This window comes from Metopolophium dirhodum, chromosome 1 (assembly GCF_019925205.1).
Source record: "Metopolophium dirhodum isolate CAU chromosome 1, ASM1992520v1, whole genome shotgun sequence".
Taxonomy (NCBI): Eukaryota; Metazoa; Arthropoda; class Insecta; order Hemiptera; family Aphididae; genus Metopolophium; species Metopolophium dirhodum.
In genome coordinates this window covers 93,769,787-93,790,091 of record NC_083560.1, presented here as the reverse complement: position 1 = coordinate 93,790,091, position 20,305 = coordinate 93,769,787, and the positions used below count along the sequence as shown (strand labels likewise).

Sequence of the window (20,305 nt, the reverse complement as noted above, 5' to 3'; positions counted from 1 at the left end):
ACTTTGAATTAGAAATTCATAAAAATTTATCTTTTTAAATCTAAGATTTATCATATTTTTTTCTACCTTTCTTCATCTTTCTCCCTTTATCAAAAAAAAAAAAAAAAAAAATTATGAAAGCAAGTCAAAATAAATTTTTAAGAGCGTTTGGAGTTCATATTTTTATAAAATTGGGTATATATATATTTCACTGAATGTTTTTTTCTCATTGTCTATGTTCACTATACAGTATACAATTTTGAAAATATTTTCGTTCATTTTGAGCTTTTAACATACAATTTCAAGTTTAAATTTTTTTAGTTTTGTTTTGTTTACATTTATATTTATTTTAGAGTATTTTTTTTATATTTTTGTTATATTTTAGATACTCAATGATATTATCAAATTGTATCAAAATTTGAAATTTAAATGGTTATTAAAAAAAATTGTGCCTTAGTGTTTTCAATATTTTTAAACTACTATCGAAATTGCATGTATCTACTCTCATTTTAGAGTTACAACAAAAACCAAAATCGATTTCCTCGGAGGAACCTTCATATAATTTAACATAGGTATATTAATTATTATATTATTATTAGGGCTCAGATTTTAAAGCACAATTAATAGCAAAAAAAATATAAAATTGTTTGAAAAAATCAAAAAAAAAACATATTTAATTTTTGAAAAAAGAATGACCAAAAATCAACTTATCTAGTAGTCCGTTATCTATAGAAGTATTCCGTTATTTTACATTTCTTAGTAATTGAATTACATTTTTTTTCATTAATATACCATAATAAACTTACAAAAAAATTGGATATCGCTCTGCTGTAGAGTAGGTTACTTTCATTTTTCCCAAAAAAATTATATTTAAAATGCCATTGCGTTTATGTAAAATATAACAGTGTATTCTAAAAGTTTCATATACCAACAAGTAATATTTTTAAATTATAACAAAATAATTAAAATTGTTATTCTTGGTTTAAATATGTAATTTTGTCAAAATTTGAACTTTAAATGCTTATGAAAAAAATCATGCCTATGTATTTTCAATATTTTTCAACTGCTATTCTATCAATGTATCAGGAACCTTAATTTTTCAGACTTTTTGGCCCACAAAATAAAATTGTATTGACAATAATTATAAAAAAAAAAAACTTAAAAAATAGAAAACTGAAAATGTAAACAGCTCAAAACAAATCAAAATATTTTCAAAATTTTATGGTGTATATAAAATAAGAATATAAACATTCAGTGAAATTTAAAACTATTCGTTTTTGAATTACAAACAAAAAAGAAAATCGCTACATGAGAAATCAAGTGAATATCAGATGTTCTAAAATTATGAACTTCAAACGCTCATAAAAAATTATTTTGACTTGTTTTTAGATATTTTATTTTTGGTAAATGTAGAAAAACTTATGTTAAATCTTGTATAACATTTTAAAATCTTAGATTTAAAAAGAAAAATTTTTATGAATTTCTATCTCAAAATAATTTGCAAATTTTTGTCAATTACGTATTTTGTCTAAATTTCAACTTTAAACGCTTAGAAAAAAAATTGTGACTACAGATTTTTAATATTTTTCATCTACCTTTGTAACAACTAACAATATATTAGGAGCCTTTTATTAAATTTTCAAGAATTTTTAAAATTCTTATAATAAAATTAAATAATTTTAAATACAATTTTATTGATATTTATAGAAAAAAAAAAATACTAAAAAGATTGGAAACTGAAAATGTCCGTAAGTAAAGTAAAGCAAAATAAGTCAAAATATTTTGAAAACGTTATGGTGTGTAGAAACTGCTCATATAAACATTCAGTCACAGCTAGAATAATTGCAGAGAAAACAATAAAAAAACAAAAAAATAATTGAACCAGATAATGACATGAAACTTAATTATGTATAAAAATTAGATTTATATCTCATATATTATAAAAAAAAGAAGAGTAGGTACCTATGCTTTAAAATATGAGGTCTAATTATTATATATATTAATATCCACTAATATTTCAGATTTTTAGCAACGGGTGATTCGTTTAAAACGATCTCATATAGTTATCGTTTGGGGCATTCGACAGTATATGAAATAGTGACAAATACTTGCGAAGCCTTAGTCAAAACTTTAATGCCTGAAGTAATGCCAATACCCACTAGCCAAAAATGGAGAGAAATCGCAGATGAGTTTTGGAAATGTTGGAACTTTCCAAACTGTATTGGATCATTGGACGGCAAGCATGTAGTAATCCAAGCACCGCCAAATAGTGGGTCACTATATTTTAACTACAAAAAGACCTTTTCAGTGGTACTTATGGCTCTCGTCGATGCTCATTATAATTTTATTGTGGTAGATGTAGGCGCGTATGGTAGGAATAGTGATGGAGGTATTCTAATGAATTCGAAACTAGGAAAAAGCTTAGATAGTAAACAACTGAATGTACCTTCAGATACTGAACTTCCCGGAACTGGAAATTTGGCACCATTTGTGATTTTAGGAGACGAGGCATTCCCTTTAAAAACATATCTTATGAGACCCTACCCTGGAAAACAGCTCGACGATAGTTCAAAAAGAGTATATAATTATCGTCATTGCAGAGGAAGGAGAGTTGTTGAAAATACGTTTGGTATTTTGACACAAAAATTTAGAATATTCAACCGAAGAATCCAAGCAAAACCTGAAAATGCTGACAATATAATTTTAGCAACTTGTGTTTTGCATAATTTCATTAAAATAAATGAAGGAAGGATAACATACAATAGAGAAGAAAATATCAATCCAGCAGTAGATTTGACATTACAAAATATTCCAATACAGGGTGGAAATGCAAGTCAACCAGCCTTTCAGGTGAGAGAACTTTTCAAAGAATTTTTTAATTCTACTGCTGGATCAGTTTCATGGCAAGATGATGTCATATAAGTTTTACACTTTCACTTAACTATTATGTTAATTTAAAATTAATTTTGTATTTAGTATAATCTATAAGCATTAAGCAAATATATTTTGGGATACCTACAATCTGTCAATAAAAATTATCATTATAATTAAATATTTAAATTTGTTTTTTATTATTTGTTTGAATATATTATTATATTTCTAATTCTATTAAATACTTAATATTTTTAACTACTCAATAGCTTACTTAAAATACCAGAACTAGTTTAGTAAATAATTCTCTACTAGTATACTTCTTAACTCATCAATAGACTACATTATAATCATTTTTATAGTAGTTATCCATATAATTTTATCACAATCATATACCTAGGTATTTGAATTTGGAAATTAACATATCGAATAATCCTAATGGCATTTTATATACAAAAAGTATATCGGTTATTCACTAATACCTACTTAATGTCTCCTGTGATGACTATTCAGATATTTGTTATTTGAATAAGGAAATATATAATTCTAATGGCAATATATTGTTGTATTTATTTGATTGACGTGTCAATACCTGCGATAATTATTAGACTTAATATCAGTTATTCACTAATGTATTCTTCTTTAATTACGGATATCATCTAATGGGTATATTAAGAGTATACGATTATTAAGATACTTGTTAGTGAACGGATGTATATTGTATAGACATCATATGGTGGCTATATAGTTGACACTAATGTCTACCGCTTAGTGGTGACAATGGTGAGAGGCGGCTATTAAGAACGGAGCCGGTGAATAATATATATTAATATCTTAACATTCATTAAATAAAACCTTTAGTGTAATAAATGTTTATTTTAATATCAATAAGTATATCACATCCTGGCGACACGAGTCGTGCGAATTTCGAAATTAACATATCGAATAATCCTAATGGCATTTTATCTAATGGCAATATATTGTTGTATTTATTTGATTGACGTGTCAATACCTGCGACAATTATTAGACTTAATAACGGTTATTCACTAATGCCTACTTAATGTCTCCTATATGGTGTATTCATCGATATTATTTGTGTACGCAGCTGCAAGTTATAAGTATCCTAATGATATTATAATATGACCAGTATACTGCGGTTTAAATATTTTTAAATTTATTTATAAAGTTAAATAGGTGAAAATAACAATAATAAAGTTCCGTAGAGTCGTACGTAAAGTAGTACGTAAAGTCGCGTACGTACATGACGGCGGAAGAGGGGGGAAGGTGGTGGGGGAAAATTCATGTCGCACACGTGAGCGAGGTGCCGCCGGTGATCAGAAGGATCATAAGGATCATAAGGATCATAATGGATATAATATGTAAGTATGTATACATGTAAACTATATTATAATATATTTGAATGTGGGTTTGTTTGAGATATATTCCGATGTATAACGCATGCTTTAGCGGGATGTTTATTCGAATGGGATTATAATCTGAAAATTGTATAATATTTTTAAATATGTATGTATGTACGTATGTAAATGAATATATGTGTGTGTATGTATGTATGTATGTGTGTGTTGTGTGTATGTATGTGTATGTATGATACAAATGTAGGTACATCAGAATATTTTATATATATTTTTTTTTTTTTAAAGGGAAAATAAAAGGGGCTGTCTTGTATTTAATGGGGAAGAACAATATTACATATACATTAAAGTAATGCTATGACGTAGATATGATAACACAGATATGATAACTGTTATACACTCGTTCGCGGTATATTTTATTACAAAATAAGGGTATATGTGATAACGTAGATATGATAACGCAGATATGATAACGCAGATATGATAACGCAGATATAAGTCATGCACGTTGGCGACATATTTTATTACAAGTTAAATAAGGCTAGTTATTAATGATAAGTATATGTAACGGGGTGGCGCAGTGGTTAGGTTTCGTGTAGTACGTAAAGTCGCGTACGTACACGACGGCGGAAGAGGGGGGAAGGTGGTGGGGGGAAAATTCATGTCGCACACGTGAGCGAGGTGCCGCCGGTGATCAGAAGGATCATAAGGATCATAAGGATCATTTGGAAATTAACATATCGAATAATCCTAATGGCATTTTATATGTACACGTCGGCGGAAGAGGGGGGAAGGTGGTGGGGGGAAAATTCATGTCGCACACGTGAGCGAGGTGCCACCGGTGATCAGAAGGATCATAAGGATCATAAGGATCATTTGGAAATTAACATATCGAATAATCCTAATGGCATTTTATATGTACACGACGGCGGAAGAGGGGGGAAGGTGGTGGGGGGAAAATTCATGTCGCACACGTGAGCGAGGTGCCGCCGGTGATCAGAAGGATCATAAGGATCATAAGGATCATAAGGATCAGCCATCAGTACTCTCTTTTTTATACTACTCGTGCCAATTCGGCCGGTTAAACTCTGATTAACTTTAATCATAGACGATACAACTGGCCCTTAGTGTAAAATCACCCATTACAAAAAAGATAAAAAAAAATAGAAAAATAGAAAAATTTAAAAATATATCGAAGTATCGATACCTAAATTTCTTTTTCGATATCGCACAAAACATAACGATATCGATATTCAAAAATATATCGTTGAAGAAGTATATTAATATATTATTCTCTATCTTTTTTTGTAATGGGTGATTTTACTCTAAGATTATTTACCAGCCGAATTCGGCGGTTTGATCTTGATTTAACTATTGTTATACGGGCCCTGTATCTCGAACTATTCAAATTGAGGGGTGACAATCCAAAACGTACTATTGGCATTTCTCATATTTTTCAGTATGGCCAATTTTGTGTTTTGAAGCTCTAGAATGTCATATATTTAATAATGAACCATCAATAAATTCAATAAAATATTTTATGGTTGCCTATGGAGTAAATCAATTTTTAAAATTCTTATAAAGCCAATAAATCAACTATATTAAAGATAAACTTACGTCAAAATGCACTATTTCCTACCAATAGTACACTTTGAATAAATTAGTTAACATAGTTCGTTTTGGAAAAATAATGGTAATTTATTTTCTAAAACGTACTATTACCAAAAATCATTTTTTAGTTTATGAAAACTCATTTAATTTGATCAAAATTTTACTTATTATAGTATTAATTTTATAAGTATAAGGTTATTATAAATATTTATTTAGGTAATAGGTTACATTTTATGTTACATTATAATTACACAAAAGAGTACTTTTATTATAAATATATTATGATGTATGAACACACATTTTCTTAGGAAAAATAATAAAATATAAATTATAGCACTGTCTTTTAGATTCTGAGCGAAGCGATGAATGTATTGATTTTACAATGATTTGTGTTTTTTTTTTATTTTTGTGTCTATCATCACCTTTTTAAATATTAGCCATTGCATACATAGTAAACTAAAATAATATTTTTGATTAGTCTAATAACCACTAATTATTAGTTAGTTTTAATAATATGTTTGTACACAAATACACAATAATCTAAATCAAATTTACCTATTTAATGAAAATAATAAATTTAGTTAGAGTATTTTTGATTTTATTAGATTTTTACCATATCAAAAACAATAAAATATACCTACATTCATGGGAATATTTAATAGGTATTTATATAAATATATATATTATTCAAAGTAAGTAGTAGGTACCTACATACTTTTAGCCAACGTTTAACTTAATTGAATGCAGCATTTGTCTGGAACACATTCGTGACATTGGCGATCTTTGGACGATTACATATTTTTATCACCTATTTAAGTATAATTCAATCATATAGATGATATATTATAATGTTCACACATTAATTATATTTATAATATAAAAAAATTTTGTTTTTGGTTTTAAATGATTCTTAGCTGAGTTTTGTGTTAAGATTTAAAAACAGTACCTACCTAAATTTTATAACTTAAAAATAAATATAATTACCTGTTTTCCAGTTGCTTTTTCCAACATCTTTTCGCATCACTTTCTTTTATTTATCATTGCAAATGTAAATAAGATGGAGTTAAAAAAATTCAAATTTAGAACTAATGAAAATTGGTTAGTCTTCTACACTGTATTCTCTAGTGGATTGCCATTGCAGAATAATTTGACACTGGATTATCATGATTACATTGTAATAATAGTTATTTATAAGTTATTTATATACTATAGTAGGTAGTAATAACCAAGTTCAAAAACGATTTGCTACCATCAATAAATACATAGAATAAATAATTTTATATTGATAATAACAAAAATTATGTCATTTCAATTGTTGAGAATTTTCCACTAACTTTTGAATATTATTTAATTAACACTACTTACGTAAATTAAATATTAAATATTGCCAAGTATGAAATTAGGAAATAGTACGTTTTGGCTTAATGAAACATTGTTGGCAGTATAATATTAACATGGGAAATAATGCGTTTTGATGTACAGTGGAAATAGTAATTTTTAGAAAAAATATGGCAAATAGTTAATTTTGCTCTAACTTTTATAATGATATCTATGGTTTAACATAGTCAATAGTACGTTTTGGAGAATGTATAAATTGTAAGATTTAATCGCTGTAAATAATACGTTTTTATCTAATTGCTATTTTTCACGTAGTGATTTATACCGAAAATAATCAATTTTTCTTTTTTTTTATCCCACCAATCGATTTCCCGCTATTTATACAATATGATTTCGTGTATAACTCAATTACGTCAAAAATGCTAATAGTACGTTTTGGATTGTCACCCCTCAATTATTATTGTATGTTCTATATTCGTGGTAATCATGGATTATGGTATACACTCTAAAGCGTCCCATACACGAAACGATCGGTTTGTCGATTTGTCGACAAACTTCTGGTTGACAGATAAATTGATACGTGAATGGAGATGTTTATCAATCGATCGAAGATTTCCAAGTTGACGCTCCGTGAGTGTCAACTCGTCGATCGGCTGTACAATCGACGAACATGTCGATTCATGTATGGGGTTGTCGACGGTTGGCAAACGATTTGCAGCGATTTCCACGCAGTCGCAGCGTGATTATAGTATACACCGTTGTAAACTTTGAAAACTATTATTATTTTTTTGAATTTATAAAATCTTGTAATGTCTTTTGAATCAGACAAAAAGTTCATTTCTGAATTCATTGAACTTTATCAAAAGCATCCAGCATTATGGAAAATCAAAAGTGACATAAATAAAAACAAACATTTGAGAAATGCCGGACTAGATGAATTAGTTGAGAAATGCAAAGAAAAATATCCTGAAGCCGACCGAGAATTTGTTCGAAAAAAAATAAACAATTTAAGAACAACTTTTCGGAGAGAATTGTCCAAAGTAAAAAAATCCAAACATACAGGAACTTCTCCGGACAATATTTATGAACCAAGCTTATGGTATTATAACTTATTGTTATTTACCAGTGAACATGAAAGTGGCAGGGTTGGTGTGTCCAGTTTAAATGATGATGATTCGATTTTAGTAAGTACCTACCTATTTTTGAATTATAATAAATAATAATTATTATTTCAATATTTATACCTACCTACCTTTAATTGTTAATTATTATAAGTAACAACTAATAAGTACTAATAAGTTGATATTTAAATATATAATATAAATTATATCGTTGTCCATCACTAATACTTAATATACTATATTACTTTATTTTATATTATTAATTGTAATTAATCAAAAATGACTATTTCAAATTTAAGGCACTCGGTGCCAAAATAGTATAGGGGATTATTCGAATAAAAAATTATTCTTTATTGATTTTTACTTTTATTCATTATTTTAATTATTATTATTATTCGTTATTCATTATTGGGTGATTTTTATTTACTATATGTTTTATTCATTATTCCCCATAATCATATAAATAATACATTGAGTGAATATCCAATAATAGTGTAATTCAAATGCTCATAAAAACTTAATTTGACTTTTCGGTAGACATTTTTTTTTTTTATTAAAATAGACTAACTCATGAAGAATCAAGCATTGAATTTTCAAATCTTATACATAAAAAGATAAATTTTTATGAATTTCTAACTCAAAATAAATTGCAAATTTTCGTGATTTTTACGTATTTTGTCAAAATACGAACTTTTGATGCTTATTAAAAAAATTGTGACCATGTATTTTTAATATGTTTTAACTACTATTGTGGCAATATATTAGGAGCTTTGTATTAAATTGTTTAGTTTTTTGACCCAGTGAATAAGATTTTATTGACATATTTTATAGAATAAAATATTAAAAAAAAACGGAAAATAACTTTATTCACAATAATATCTTCAAATATACTTCGCACAGAATCGTTTTTCTTATACAATAATGTTATATCATTGGATTCAAATTTAACACAATCCTTTACAGTGACTCACTTGTAACATAGGGTAAAGGGTACAGTTATTGGCACCTTAAGAAAAAATACAGGTTTTAATCAGTGTATTTAATCTGGTACCATGGTTGAACATCTTTCATCAGTTGCTACCAATAGAAAATGTTGTTATCTTTCCAATTTTGCTATCACAATTTGTGTAGGTTTAATACTTATTTTTAAATTATTGTTCTTTTTAAAAATTGTGTAAAAATACAGTTATTGGCACCTTTTTTTTTCGCTTACAAAATTAGTGACCTCATACTTCCCTAAGTAGGTAGGTACCTAAATAATCATTTTTTTAATATATTAATGTAACCTAAATTGCAAAAGTACTACTAATTTACACATAATTGTAGGAAAAATTTTAATAAATAGGTATACAAAATTACCATTTCATGTTCCTAACTTGAAACAATTTATTATAACATTTATCTTTTTAATTCACAGTAGTAAAATAAATTTTCATAACTTCTATTAAATAAAAATAAGTAATATTAAATAAAACTTATAAAAGAAAAAACAACATTTATAAACATTAGAATATTAAAATTATTATAAATAGGAATAAACACTTTTTTAAAAAAAATCAACAACAGGTACTACAAATAAAAATATATTAGTACCCAATACACATGAAATAAGCCTACTTCACAAAATAAAAACAAAACATCAAGACTTAAATTTAAAATTGTATAGCTTTAGTGATACAATACAAAGTTATACTTTAAAAACTTTATTAGTTTATCTTTTTAATTCACAGTAGTAAAATAAATTTTCATAACTTCTATTAAATAAAAATAAGTAACATTCCCTTATAAAAGAAAAAACAACATTTATAAACATTAGAATATTAAAATTATTATAAATAGGAATAAACACTTTTTTAAAAAAAATTAACAACAGGTACTACAAATAAAAAAATAATAGTACCCAATACACATGAAATAAGCCTACTTCACAAAATAAAAATAAAACATCAAGACTAAAATTTAAATTTGTATTGCTTTAGTGATACAACACAAAGTTATACTTAAAAAACTTTAATAACAATTTAAAAACTTTATTTACAATTTAAAAACTTAAAAGGTTCCTATCCTTGGTAATTTTAATTAGAAATCAGTCTTAAAATTTATAGATCATTTATTAAAATTTGTTTGGCACTTAAAACAAATGTATAGAACATCATCAGATCCCAAGCAGCAGTACTCTTTTGGATCTAAACATTTTAGATGATATAATTTGTTGCAAAACATACATTCCAGACCATTGTCTATGTCATTACAATTATTAGCACATGCAAAGCAAAGACCCGTAGTTTTATACAAAACATCTGGTCTCAAACTTGACTCGTTGATTTCATTAACAGTACCATCCTCTTGGTCTGAAGATTCAATTATAGTTAACGGCTGGGCTAACATTTCACTTAAATGTCTTTCAGGCTGTATATTTTTTGATGTAGAGGCTTGGAAAATATCTCTCACAATATTTGACTTTTTAAGGTTGTTTTTAGGCACTTTTGATTTTTTTGCTTGTATATTTTCAAGTCTTTTCTTTTTTCTATCGTTCTTCTCCTCTTCGGCTGTTCTTTTTTTTTTATCTTTTTCTTCATATAATGTTTGCCATTTATGCGATGATATTACAAAAGGCACTCTTTCAGTAATTTTTGTACCCTTACGCTTTGGTGTTAGTGGCCATACAAGAACAGATTCAATTGGTGATATACTTAACTTTTTTACTTCAACTAGATTTTCTGTAATTTTTCTAAGTTCTAAATTATTGATTGGCGTAGGGTCACTCTTAGATTTTTCTTGTGGTTGAATCTGGTCGGAAGTAGTACTAATGATTTCATTAGATGGTGGCATGCTATTATCAGAAAATAATTGCTCAGCATTATTACTAACTTGATGTATAGTGCCCTCGTTATTTTTAACTTTTCATGTAATCTATACAAAACAAAAAACTCTTCAGGTAAACTTTCATTTGTAATTACATTTTTTATATCCTTAAATTTGTCAATTGTTTCGGTGCCAACAATATCTGAAAATTGCTTGTAATCTAGCATACCAGTATCAGTTTCATTATTAACTACTGCAGTTATTTCAGTATTTGGATTTTTTCCCAAACACTTTTTAAAGTCAATATTGTTTACGTTCCAAGGGAAAAGTCCACAAGCTCTAAAACCGTTTATTAAAACTTCAGATCTTACTGAATTTTTCAAAACTTTATCCAAAATTGGAGAAAAATCATTCTTAGTTACTGCGTTACCTGGATGTTCATTGCGCCATTCAAAAACACCTTTTTTCCAGCTAGCTTTAATTGGTCTAAATGCTGCAACATCTGCTGGCTGCAAAATTCTCGTTGCATTAGGATATAAAGCAATTAATATTATGTTTAATTGCAAACATAATTTACTTAAATGATAGGTTAAATTACTTTTATGCCCATCAGCAAAAAGGATTACAGGCAATTGAATACCACTTTCAACAACAAATGGATAAAAGATGTTTGATATATACTCATAAAATATTTCAGACTTCATCCATCCTGTGTCGGACCGGCCAACTCCCCAATTGGGAGGAATTGAATCCAAGATATTTTGTGGAACTCTTTTATATTTAAATATTACCATAGGGTGACACATCTCTCCAACAGCATTAAATGAAAACATTACAGTGATATTTTCTTTATCGTTTCCTTTTGCTACTTCATAAATGTCTTTGGACCCTTTTGGACCCAATACACATTTAGTTTTGGGACAAAGTGAAAACCCGGTTTCATCCCCATTGAATACTCTACGGCCGTCATTCAAAATGTCAACTAAATTTTCCTCTGTCAGATAACTATGAATATCATTGAACCATTTTTTGATATCATGTTCACTTACATTGGCACTTGCATTGGTAACATGTTCGCTAGTCCTTATTGATAATATTGGATGTCTTCTTAAAAAAGCTTTATACCAACCAATCCCTAAATTAAAAAAGTTTTTATTTAACAATATTACAATTCTAAGTATTAAATTAATACATATTACCAGGTAAGTTATTTTTAAATGGACTTGGCCTCTCTTGTTCATCTAAAAATTTTTTGACACTGTCTTGTAAGTCTTCACGCCTCCTAGGAAATCCTTTCTTTGAACATTCGAGTAACCATTTTACTAGTGTCTCTTCTTCATTGGTAGTTAAGACTGTTGAAGGTCCACATGAAATGTTTTGTTTATCTGGGTTTTTTAATCTGAACTGTAGGGTAGAACGAGCAACACCAAATTTTTTGGCAGCTGATTTTTGTGAAATGCCATCATCCTGAATAGCCTTTATAGCTGCATCAATGTTGTCAAAATTGCTCGATTTTTTTGGCATTTTGTCTATAAATCATTTAAAATAATTACCAACATTGTGAATAACCGCTTAATTAATGAAAATGTATTTAAATACTTAAAAAATATATACATGCCAATAATTATATTACATAAAAATGTACACAAATTCTATTATTGGCACCTCATACCAATAACTAAAATATCTGAAATATTCAATATAGTTATTGGCACCTATTTTATTATTTAAATGAATAATTTGAGTGCATTTTAAATTATATTTTTAAACTGTAAATGTTCTTAAGATTCAGAATCAACCGAATATAACTGTTTGCGACAATTTGTGTATGAGTAAAAGCTTAATTTCATAGCAGTACTTGTTACGATTTAAAGAAAAATCTTACCTTTTTTGACATGCTGTTCAGCGTCGCTTCTTGAACAAAATGTTATATCTTATCAGTCACAAGATAATGATTAATTTTGGCGCAAATATAAATATAACAGTGTGACTAATTGTTTAAAAATAAAAAATCTTTTTAAAACCCAACACAGCACTATTTATCAATAAAATAAGTTTGGTATGCCGATAACTATACCCCTGCCAATAACTGTATGGTTTAACGTACTGTACAGCAGAACGACACCTACTTACCAACCATTTTTTTGTTTTGTTTTTACCGGTGCTTTTGAAAACTACTGGGAAAGCTACTAAAGTAGAAAATCTGAGCATTTAATTACAAATACGTAGGTATATTATATTATCATTTAAAAAATTAATATAATATAGTGATAAATGATAATAGAATATTAATGATAATGTAAATAATTGTATCATAAATAATATTTTGTTATTCATTTTTTGAATGATATAATATATAAATATATAATATAATGTAATATACGTATTTGTAATTAAATATTAATAATGAGATAGTAATTATAGATACTAATTAACGTTTAAAAAATATTTGTTCAGCCAATACTTTAGTCTGGGGATTTTTTTCCGCACTAAATTTTTTTATTTACATATTGGTGTATATTTGCATAAAAATTTAATATTAAAAAATGTTGACTTACCTGTAAATACTCATTTCGTAGAACTTTGTATATGGCCCAACAAGTTTCTGGAATAATCTTTCCTAAAGCTTGAGCTGAAATAGCTGACGAAAATTTCAAATCTTCATAGCTCCGTCCAGTAGCTAAGAAACGCAGAGTAGCAACAAGTCGTTCTTCGGCAGAAATTGATTCTCGCATGACGGTATTTTGTTTTTCAATATATGGCCTAACTAAATTTAATTGTTGATGGAATAAATGATTTTCCATTCTCAAGTAATTTTTGAAGTCAGATGGTTCATTTGTTTCTAAATGCCGTAGTAAGTTTATATGCGAATATTTCCTCCTTTCCAATAACCACTGTTTTGACCATTTTCTTTTCTTTCTTTTTTCTTCATCATCTACGCACCAAACAAGTGCCACAGCAATTAAAGCTTTTCGTTTTTTTTCCAACATTGACATATTTAAAAACTTAACTTAACTTTAAAGTTTAAATCATAAAAATTGTAACACAACGAAACGCAAACTCAATACAACACAACACCGAATACTGTCGAATACAGACTATTCTACGGTTAGACTACCAGCCTCCAACTAACATATCGACAGACAAATTGTACTGTCTGTGGAGTAGCGTGGATTGTCGATATATCCAACAACTTTTTTGTCGACAAATCGACAAACCGATCGTTTCGTGTATGGGACGCTTAAAGGCGTACCGCGTACGGCGTAAAATAATGTTCCTATATAAAATTATTGCGTCTAAATTAAGAATACTGATTACTGAATAAGATACAGAGCCATGTTTATAATATCCAATATGACAAAATATATATATTTATATATATTATACTATATATACATAATATATGATACCTATATATTATAATCCTTAACGATTAATGATAATAATCTATTTTTATAAATAGAAATAAAATCATGAAATTGTTTTTCCACTGACCCCACCAACTACCTACCAAATACCAATATTATTTAATCGCCACAACGCGTCAGCGACTCGCTGCTATCGTATACTTTTTGCAAACCGGTAAATGTGTTCTTAGTTTCTTACTATTTAGTATTTACAAATGTGATTTATGTCATTGTGTTAAACTGTGTGTTGTTTTTAATAAATATTAAATTAAAATTATGTCCACCAATATCTGTTTATGTGGTAAAAACAAATTAAGACTAAATGACACCAATTGGAAGAGACATTTAACTGCATGTAATATTGCAAAATTGAAAAAATCTAACCTAGTCAACGATGTCTCTAGTTTTTTTTCTAAAAAACGTGTAAATAATGTAGAACACTCAGCGGCAGAAAATTAATTTAGTACCTCATTGTTCTAATTCTGGTAAGTAAATATTTTTCTCAATAGAATAGATTATTAGTTCAATATAATAATATATAGCCATATAGGTATTGGTTTAAATGTGTAATAACTAAAACTAATATTGTAATAATAATACAAGACTAAATAGTTTATAATTTTTTTGTGTTTTCCAATTTCAAAGCCATACAAAATCTTATTTTTATACTTCAACGAAGATGATTGTAATAAAATAATGATTGAAATTTGAAATACAAAATATGAATAGCATTTATTAGTTATTATGTAGGTATATTGTGTATATTGTATATATTTTGTATTATAATTATTATACGTGCATGCATAATTTAATATTTTAATGAAATGATAAATTATGTACGAGTTTGGGTTAGATTTAATAGTTAACTAATTAATCTAATCACAAATAATACAATTTTTTTAAAGGGGACAATTTTTAAATTTTAGTAGGTACCTGTGTTATATTTATAATGTTTTCTTGTATTATTGAACTTGATGATAATTCTACTGCAGCTCAATATGATAAAGTTATTAATTCAGAAACAGCAATTATTGATTCAGATTCAAGTAGTTTCCAACGTTTTCCCAATGATCCAGCATTAATATTGCCAACAAGTTCAAACACAATTATAAGAGAGTCTGAAGTTTCTTCAATCATAGAGTACTGGTAAGTTTTAAAAATTTTACTACCTAACGTTAAATTTATCATATTCTCTTGTATTATTAATTACGAGAACTAGCATGCGCAATTAAAGTATAATTTTTAACTAATAATTAATAATATTTTATAGTAACAAATTGTTTTAGGAGCTGATGCTAATACAGATTCTAATATTGAACTTGATCATGATTCTATTACAGCTCAATATGATAAAGTTATTAATACAGAAACAGCAATAATTATTGATTCAGTTTCGAGTAGTTTCCAAAGTTTTCCTAATGATCCAGCATTAATATTGCCAACAAATTCAAACGAATATTTTGCTTATTTAGCCAGTTTACATCCATGCCAGCCGTTACCAGCAGAACTAAAAAATCAAGAGTTTCCAAAACGAAAACAGGGTGAATGGATTATATCATTTCACGAACAGTAGGGTGGTCCTTACTTATAAGAGAAGAAAATTGTTTTTTTTTATGCAGGACCCTACCATTTTTTAAATTGTTACGAGAAAATAATTTGTGGTGAATTGGGTTATGATGACTTATGTCCTTCCCATGCCGCAAGAGGGGTGAAAAATGATCAAAGAGGGTAGTTTTATGGTTTTTCCGATTTAACTCAAAAACTATTGACTTTTTCGTAAAAATGTATAGAGCTTTTTTTATAGCCTTATTTACTTTCTATAAAAAAGTATAAATTAAAATTTCTTGTAAATCTAGTATTTCTGCACGAAAATAGCAAAATGTAATTTATTTGAATCATTAGGTACAATTGATTTTATTACGGTTATTTTATTATATTTTTTAATTATTTAAGTATACCATTAAATATCTTAAAGAAATGTATGTAACATTTAATTTTCTAAAAAAAATGTTATTTATAAGTTTTTATTGAATCAGCTAGTTCAATGTTATACTTGAATGTATGTAATTTTAAGCTAAAACGAAACAAACAATTACCGCTGTCACGATCTCGTGTATTTGATATTGCCAATCTACAGTTATTATTATTATTACCCAATAGACATTTTTATCTCTAAATAGTAAAGAATAATCTAATAATATAAAATAATCAGTGAATCAGAATATTGTTATCGAATAATCACTAGCGATTATTAGCTATATAATTCGTTTACAATCGGCAATCGACTGCGCACGCCGCACAGCTTATGCCATAAATTGTTATCTTAGTTTTATTTGATGTAATTTGTAGACGATCACTATTAGTGTGTTAGTTGTCAATAAGTTTTTGGTGGACGATATTGTGTCAAATAACATAAAATGCGGCGACAAAATATTCATTTAATCGGTTCAACAAAAAATCAAATATTAGGTAGCAAACTTCCTTCATTAAGGGACTGCTTGAAAGTATTATTTTATAATATGAGATTCATAAATATGACTCTATCAGAAAGTTCCAATTTGGTAATCGATGAATGTATAATTTTCTGGAAAAAGGCCCGTATCCCAACAAAAGATAAAGCTGATTGTGTGAAGAATTTAAAAAAAAAATACGAATTATGGCGCAATCTTGAAAAGAGTAAACATCGCGAAAATGAAAGTTACAAATCAAAAGTTCAAGAGTTTGAAGAAGATTTGGATAAACTATTCGACATAGCTCATTCTAATGCTTTAAAATTAATGAAAATTGAGGTCGACAAAGCATTTTTAATTGCTCAGCGAAATCCCGGTCGTCCAGGTTGCATGTTAGGAGTAGATATGAATCAAACAAATAAAGAAAAAAGAAAAAATGTAAGAATAGAAACGGAAATTGCAAAAAAAAGAAATACAATTCTCAAATTTCAGAATCCGCCACAGGTAATTATTAATTAAAATTCCTTAAAAATGACTTATAAAATTATTTAAGTATAAATATTTTAGTTGAGATACCAACATATTATTCAAGTTCAGATGAATCCGAAAATGTTAGCGAGGAAAGTGATGTTCATTCAGATAACCGTTGTCCTGGCCCATCTGGATCCAAAAGGGCCAATAAATCAATAATGACACCACGGCTTTGTGCAGCATTAGATAAGTGCAAGGTAAGTAAATATTGATGTAGGTAAATTAATATTATATATTTATGGTTTTGGTTACGCGACCTTAAAAAAAACGTTATTATGCAACACATTAACAACTGTATTTTAAGATTTTGATTCAATATTATTGAGATTAGGTCAGGTTAGGTCAGCCGTAAAATAGTATTTGGGACATATGTGTTAAACATACAAATTCAATATTAGTTTAAAACAATTTTTCTAGATAAACGTATTGAATTTATATTTTTTTATATTTTCAAGGTTAGTGATCGGGATGCTGTACATTTATTGTCAGCATTTATTGAAAGTGTTTCTTTGGACCCGGCTCTTTTTGTAATCAACCGAACATCTATAAAAAATGCACGACAAAGTGTTAGAGAAGAAAACGCGGAAAATGTGCGGTCAGATTTTTTAAATTTGAATGTAGATTTTGCCATTGTTCACTGGGATGGTAAAATACTTCCCGTTTTTGGAGGATACGGAAAAGTCGATCGTTTGCCTATAATTGTAACAGGTCCTAATTTTGAGCAACTTCTTGGCGTTCCCCAAATCCCATCTGGTACAGGATTAGAAATGTCATCTGCTATATTCGATACTCTTGAAAAATGGTCATTACTTGATAAAGTTCAGGGATTTGTATTTGACACGACGTCTTCAAATACAGGGAGACTCAATGGAGCTTGTGCTCTGCTAGAACAACGACTGGGAAGAGATGTTCTTCACTTAGCATGTCGTCATCATATTTTTGAGTTGATTCTTCAAGCAGCTATAGTTGAATCAAAGTTACATATATCATCCGGACCGGATATTGCAGTTTTTAAGCGTTTTAATAATGCATGGAATGGAATAAACACCAAAAATATTTTTGTATGGAGCTCAGATGAAAAATTAAAAAATATTTTGTCACCAGTGCGTCAAAATATTTTGTCTTTTTGTTTGAAAATGCTAGAAGAAAAACAACCAAGAGATGACTATGAAGAATTTTTAAAACTTGTAATTATTACACTTGGTGAAACACCACCAGGTGGAATAATAATTCGTAAGCCTGGTGCATGTCATCAAGCAAGGTAGATGGCTAAAGCAATTTATTGTTTGAAGATCTTTTTGCTAAGATTAGAATTTAAGTTGACAAAAACCGAAGAAAATGCAATCTGCCGAGTCTCTGCGTTCATTATAAAAATTTATATCAAGTCATGGTTTACGGCAACGAATGTAAGTGAGGCCCCTTTAAACGATATTGATTTAATAGGTAGATTATTTGAATATTCGATTGATGATGAGCATATAGCTACATCATGCTTAAAAAAGTTTTTAAACCATTTATGGTATCTCAGTAACGAGTGTATGGCATTTTCTATTTTTGATGAACGAATATCCACTGAAAACAGAAGACTGATTGCAATAAAACTCAGAGAGTATGAAAACATGAATCAACTATGTGAAGAACTAGTGGAAGAAGAAAATGTTCAATATAAATTAGTTTTAAAAATAGAAAATGTTAGGGACTTTTTAACAAAAAAGTTCCCGGAATATTTATTAAATCACCAGTCTCCAAAATTATTTAAAAGACTTGGAATAAACACATCGTTTTTGGAAATTGATCCAATTGACTGGAAGAACAATATATATTATCAATTTGGAAAGAAAGTGGTTGATGGATTGCATATAGTGAACGACACTGCTGAAAGGGGCGTGAAGCTCACGGAAGAGTTTAACGAAAAATTCACTAAAAATGAAAAACAAAAACAATGTTTACTACAAGTTAGTATAATAAACAAAACTTTTAAAAAATATAAACAATTTTAAATTTTTTTTTTAGGTTATACAAAAATACAGAAAAACGTATCCAGAATGTTCGAAAAAGTCCATGAAGGTTCAATTTCCATAACTTTAATGTATATTTTATATATATTGTATATATTTATGTAAGACATTGAATTGTATACTTGAATAATTAAAAAATATAACAAAATAAAGGTAATAAAATCAATTTTACCTAATGATTCAAATAAATTACATTTTGCTATTTTCGTGCAGAAATACTAGGTTTACAAGAAATTTTAATGTATACTTTTTTATAGAAAGTAATTAAGGCTATAAAAAATGTTCTATAAATTTTTACGAAAAAGTCAATGGTTTTTAAGTTAAATCAGAAAAACTGTAAAACTACCCTCTTTGATCATTTTTCACCCCTCTTGCGGCACGGGAAGGATATAAGTCATCATAACCCAATTCACCACAAATTATTTTCTCATAACACTTAAAAAAATGGGAGGGTCCTGCATCAACATTTTTTAATTTAAAAAATAAGGACCACCCTAACGAACAGCATTATAATAAAAAAATTGCTTCTGGAGATTTTGTAGTAAGAAATTGGGTTTCTTATTCTCCTTCTGAAGACAAAGTATATTGTATTGTTTGTAAACTTTTTGGAACAACTCATTCCAAGTGTAACCAACTTGCAAAATGTGGATCGAATGATTGGAGACATATTGCCTACAAACTTAAAGTGCACGAATGTTCAACAGATCACTTGCAGTCTGAAATTAAAAGAGCCATGTATATCAGTAATCAGAGAGTGAATATTACCACATTAGGACTCCCCAACTCTATTGTTGCAGAAA

At 28.0% G+C, this 20,305-nt stretch overlaps 1 protein-coding gene across 1 annotated transcript; it reads left to right on the top strand.

The window, feature by feature from the left end:
- Positions 1-2,112: 2,112 nt before the first annotated feature.
- On the top strand, positions 2,113-2,901 carry LOC132946267 (uncharacterized). The gene has a single exon (XM_061016175.1). The coding sequence runs from the start codon at positions 2,113-2,115 to the stop codon at positions 2,899-2,901; it is 789 nt and encodes a 262-aa protein (XP_060872158.1).
- The last annotated feature ends 17,404 nt before the right edge of the window (positions 2,902-20,305 follow it).